A 5,443-nucleotide genomic window follows, 5' to 3' on the forward strand; every position below is an offset into this window, starting at 1 on the left:
ACTTAAACTGTGTATCTTGGCAATATTCTTTGCCTCACTGTGTGTTCTTGCTAAATATCTCTGTGGTTTTGCTCCTATCCAAGCCTTATTTATGTTTGTTTTCTAGTCCCTTTATGGTGACTAAAATTGTAATCTAATTTAATTGTAATGAAGTCAATTGTCAGGATGGTAAGCTTTATAAAATGTTTCTGGTCTTCGATTAAGTCATGACCTACAATTTTGATCCTCAATATTTTTCTCCTACCATATCTTCACATATTCCTTTCTATTGAATTTCTAAAAATTGTTGTCCCTGTATTTGTGATAAGATATTAGTAGATTCCCCAGTCATTTAAGGAAATGTGATTTACTTATATTTTAAAGTGTGAGAAAAAAAGCAAGGTAAAGAAATGATGCAAATGATAGAACTCCTTTGTCAGTTGCAAGGTACCAAATACCTTTTAAATGTCTGCATCACCAGCTTTGACTATACACAGTCTTCTGACCAGTTTTCCTAGGGCTCCTTTCACATCTTTGTTTCTAAGACTATAGATAATTGGATTCAACATGGAAGTCATAACTGAATAAAACACAGAGATAACCTTGTCCTTTTCACTCATTGTCTTGGAGTTGGGTCTCATGTAGGCAAATATTCCAGAGCCATAGTAGAGAATCACAACAGTGAGGTGAGATCCACAGGTCGAAAAGACCTTGAGCCTTCCCTCCCCAGACTGCATCCGGATCACAGTGGAGATGATGTTGAAGTATGAGATAAGGATGAGAGAGACAGGAGCTAAAAGGATAATCACTCCCACTAAAAACAGAGCCATCTCAGCACTATAGGTGTCTTCTGAAGCCAGCTTTAGGAGGGCAGGTGGCTCACAGAAGTAGTGATTTATTACATTCTGTCCCTGATAAGGGATGCTCAGTGTAAATGCACTGTCCACTGAACATGCAAATGCCCCACTTATCCAGGAAACCACAGCCAACTGGACACAAACCCTGTGAGTCATGATGGTGGTGTAGTGCAGGGGCTTGCAGACAGCTACATACCTGTCATAGGACATCACTGCCAGAAGAGCACATTCTGTACACCCTGCCAGGAGAAAGACCACTATCTGTATTGAGCATCCAATAAAGGTAATGGTTTTCCTTTTTGAAAGGAAGTGAACCAACATCTGGGGCACAATGCTTGTAGAGAAACAGAGGTCAGCAAAGGATAAGTTTTGGAGGAAAAAGTACATGGGGGTATGAAGATGAGAGTCAGTTTGGATAAGGATTATAATCAGCAGGTTTCCAAATACAGAGAGGAGATAGATGATCAGGAAAACACAGAATAGCAAGATTTGGATTTTAGGATCCTCTGAGAGTCCCAGCAGAATAAATTCAATGACGTAAGTTTGGTTTCCTCCTCCCATTGATATTTATTCTTCTTTACCTGTCATCAGAAAGAAAAACAATATTTTCAGTCCTTTATAGAGAAGTGTATAGTTACCAAATCAACCTGTTTCCTACCAGGTCCCAGTTTCTGTTAAAATGCACACTGGTGTATCTTTATTTAGTGAAGGTAATTTCGTTATGTTTGTTCCATTCTTTTTGAAAAATGAAGTTACTGTGTAACTCAGGCTGGTCAGGAACTCAAGACTCTCTTGCTTTGCCTTCCTAAGTGCTGAAATTACAGATATTCTTCATCACATCTAGCTTGTGCATCACTGAAGTGATGATTTAAACTAAAAGAAGAGAAAATTTTATGTCCGTGCACTGTGTAACCCTGGCCTGTAGACAATGTCTCAAGTAAAGAAGAGGAAAAACAGCATGAAAAATAGGTTACATAAAACCTGTATAATGATACTCCAGTCTCCTGAAACTACCTGTGTTAGGGAACAAAGCCAGAAGGGAACAGGGAACTTAATCCTCTGAATAGGATCTCAGAGCCTCAGGATAGCAAATCTCTGATAGCTGTGGAGTTTGGGGGTAGCGTTGACTACACAGTGAGACTTGTCTAGAGAAATACACACACAAAAATTACAGAATTATCCTCCAAAAGATATGGAAAAGATGAGACAGAGAGATTTCTGAAATAATGATAATTTTCTATTTCTTAAAATAATACATAGTTATGGCTAAATAAAGGCTTTATTCATAATTTAAAGTTTCATTCTAGTTTGCACCTAAAACTTCTGTACTTTCCTGAAATTACGTTATGCTTTAATGAAAAAGTTTATTTTATAAAGTTTTATTTAATCTTTTAGTGTGTGTGTTTGTGTGTGTGTGTGTGTGTATGTGCACACATGTATATGTAGGTTCACATGGAGACTCCCCAGGAGCTGGATTTAGAGGTGGTTGTCAGTCTCCTGACATGTAGGCTGAGAACCAACTTCAGAGCTCTACAAGAACAGCAAGTGCTATTAACCACAAGGATATCTCTTCAGCAGCAAAGATATATTAAAAAAAACAACATGCTATGTGGCATCTAAAATTATATTGTTTCAGAATAGAGTACATCTTAGAACACGATAGTCTATTGTCAAAATAAGCTAAAGAGTTAAAAAACATAATTTTGAAAAATGAAAAAGAGAAGATTGCATTGAGAATAGATCAGAAAAACACCTAAAGAACTGGGGCAAACAAGAAGGTGACGTAATCCTGTGACATGAGAGCATACATAAGGGACATATTTGGGGGACAGGAAGAAGGGGATCCAGGACAATGAGAGAGGACAGTGCGGAAGGGATGAATAAGAACAAAATATAATCACATATTGTGTTATATGTTCACTTAGAAAATAGAGCTAGTTCCAGGACAGGCTCCAAAACCACAGAGAAACCCTGTCTCGAAAAACCAAAAAAAAAAAAAATAAAATATAAGGTAAATATGGGAATTTAAAGATGTACATTACCTAAAGGCCATGGTAGGAATAACTTCAACAAGTTTCTATCCAAACACTCAACATGCTTCTGTACATCCTGCCTCATGGTCTTCAACTGTCAGTTTCATCATGGAAGCCAAGAATTACATGCTTCTTTGCTTATGTCAAACAACAAGAATAAAGTGTCTTTGTAATAACATTTAATATATATGATAAAAATCTATATCTTAGTTCTTACAGAATCAGATTATCTGGGGAGCATATGTATATTCACAAATGAAACAAAAATATTATGAAATAGGAAATTGGGTATTAGAATAAAAATTGTCAAAAAAACAAATTTCTATTTTTTGTTATTTTATTTGTGTGTTTGTTTATTTATTATTGTTTTCAGTATACTTTATATAATATATGCCAAATTTAAATACAAAGAACACACTGTGACAAACTTTCACTTTTGATTAAAGACACAAACAATGGAAACAACATATCAGCTTGTCATCCATAGGCATACTTTAAATGAATTTATGATAACCAAGATTTGTTAGTTAATTAATTAATTTTTAAAGATAGTCTTTTCTCATTTTACATACCAATCCCACTTCTCACTCCCTCCTCTTCTCCAGCCCCCCTGCCTTACCCACACTAAATGCTTCATCCACTCCTCAGAGAAGGTAAGGCTTCTTATGGGGAGTCAACAAAGTCTGGCACATCACTTTGAGGCAGGACCAAGGCCCTCTCCTCTATATCTAGGCTAAGCAAGGGTATCTCTCCAAAGAGAATGGGCTCCAAACAGTCATTAAGACTTTTATCAAATCATATAAGTACAGTTACACATTAAAGCCATATGATGACAGTGGAACAAAAATAGAAGCCCACAGAACACAACCCAATTCTAACAACTGTGCAGGGAACAGTTGGAAAGCCACCTCTTCAGTGAAAGCAATTCTGAGACCAGAAAGGCCTTGGGAACAAGACTGTGGGAGGAAGAACACCAGAGTGTGGCAAGCACAAGGGGACTACTTTTTTCCCATAAGGAACTTGTGGATTGTCAAGAAGCAACTGGGAGCCCTATGAATTCTGCAGGAAGTGGACATTCAGGAAGTGAAATGCTAAGGAAGACTTCAACAGTTTTACAATAGTAGGAGGCACAAGATAAAAGATGGTATTAGGTGGCCAAATATGCTGCTTTTTGCATTTGTTTTCCTTGATTTATCTCAGTCACATTTAAGGCTGTAGCACTGTTTTCACTTCACTTTGGCGTGTTTTTCTCCTGGTGATATCTCCTTTTCTTTATTTCCCTTTTCCTTCTGCTCAGTTTCTTCCTTTTGTCACTTTCTGAGCCTACACATCACTGTGTATAACCTCTTCTACCCCTTCAACTTCAACTACTATTTAATAATTAGAGCTTCTTAAATCTCTACATGCAACTGGAACATGTTTTGCCATTAGAATTCTGGTTCACAAATTAAACTTTGTATTGAGCTTCACTGCAAATTCGTTTAAATGAGATTGATAATTCTTCATACTTGGTAGAAAAAAATATGTACATACATACTTCATAGGAAAATAAGATGATGTTAATACTGATCTAAGTTTTGGAGAGATACAACTTGGTTTGAATATAAACTCTCTGAATTAATACACCCTCTTTAATAAGATATTTCAGCCTAGTTTCAATATTAAAAATAAAAAAGTTATCATTTCTCCATCTACTAAAGAAAATACATTAATTTGTATACAAATAATAATGACAATTGCCTCATGATAATTTTTAGTTCTCTAGAATCTGTAAGTAGAAATTTCTTATTACATATGAAAATGAATATTTTACATGTAATTTATCAATCATCTTCAGATGAAGACAACCTAGGAGCAGCTATTTTACTCATTGTCTGTCTTTTCTACAATATATACACAACTACTAAAATAGTCTCCTACACTTAAAGTAGCAATGTTTTGCTTTCTTACATCATTGACTTGGTATTTTTTGGTTGTTTAACAGTTATGACATATTATTTGCATCTCTTATATATTCCTAGTGTATCCTTAACTGAGTTTCCAATGCTGTAGATTCTATTTATTATACCTCCTATGTTGCCCAATCCAATGAATTCACATATACTAGAACAATCTTTTTCAATCTTGATCTTTTTTTTATCACTTTTTTTTATTTATTTATTAAAGATTTCTGCCTTCTCCCTGCCACCACCTCCCATTTCCCTCCTCCTCCCCCAACAAGTTCCCCTCCCTCATCATCTCTAAGAGTAATCCGGGTTCCCTACCCTGTGGGAAGTCCAAGGACCACCCACCTCCATCCAGGTCTAGTAAGGTGAGCATCCAAACTGCCTAGGCTCCCACAAAGCCAGTACGTGCAGTAGGATCAAAAACCCATTGCCATTGTTCTTGAGTTCTCAGTAGTCCTCATTGTCCATTATGATCAGCAAGTCTGGTTTTATCCCATGCTTGTTCAGACCCAGGCCAGCTGGCCTTGGTGAGTTCCTGACAGAACAACCCCATTGTACCATTTGAAATTCCCTCATTTAAACCAATTCAAGAATTCCTTCTGTGGATCCTTTAATCAGACACATAGCT

The 5,443-nt window shown here is 36.5% G+C and overlaps 1 protein-coding gene across 1 annotated transcript; it reads right to left on the reverse strand.

Annotated features, from left to right (window-relative positions):
- Nucleotides 1-440: 440 nt before the first annotated feature.
- On the reverse strand, nucleotides 441-1,415 carry LOC130880463 (olfactory receptor 2D3-like). The gene has a single exon (XM_057779499.1). The coding sequence runs from the start codon at nucleotides 1,395-1,397 to the stop codon at nucleotides 441-443; it is 957 nt and encodes a 318-aa protein (XP_057635482.1). The 5' UTR covers nucleotides 1,398-1,415.
- Between the last annotated feature and the right edge of the window lie 4,028 nt (nucleotides 1,416-5,443).

Source organism: Chionomys nivalis, chromosome 8 (genome assembly GCF_950005125.1).
Source record: "Chionomys nivalis chromosome 8, mChiNiv1.1, whole genome shotgun sequence".
NCBI lineage: Eukaryota > Metazoa > Chordata > Mammalia > Rodentia > Cricetidae > Chionomys > Chionomys nivalis.

Excerpts from the sequence above, each read along its gene's own strand:
- LOC130880463 (XM_057779499.1), bottom strand. The coding sequence starts at position 1,397 with ATGGGAGGAGGAAACCAAACTTACGTCATTGAATTTATTCTGCTGGGA.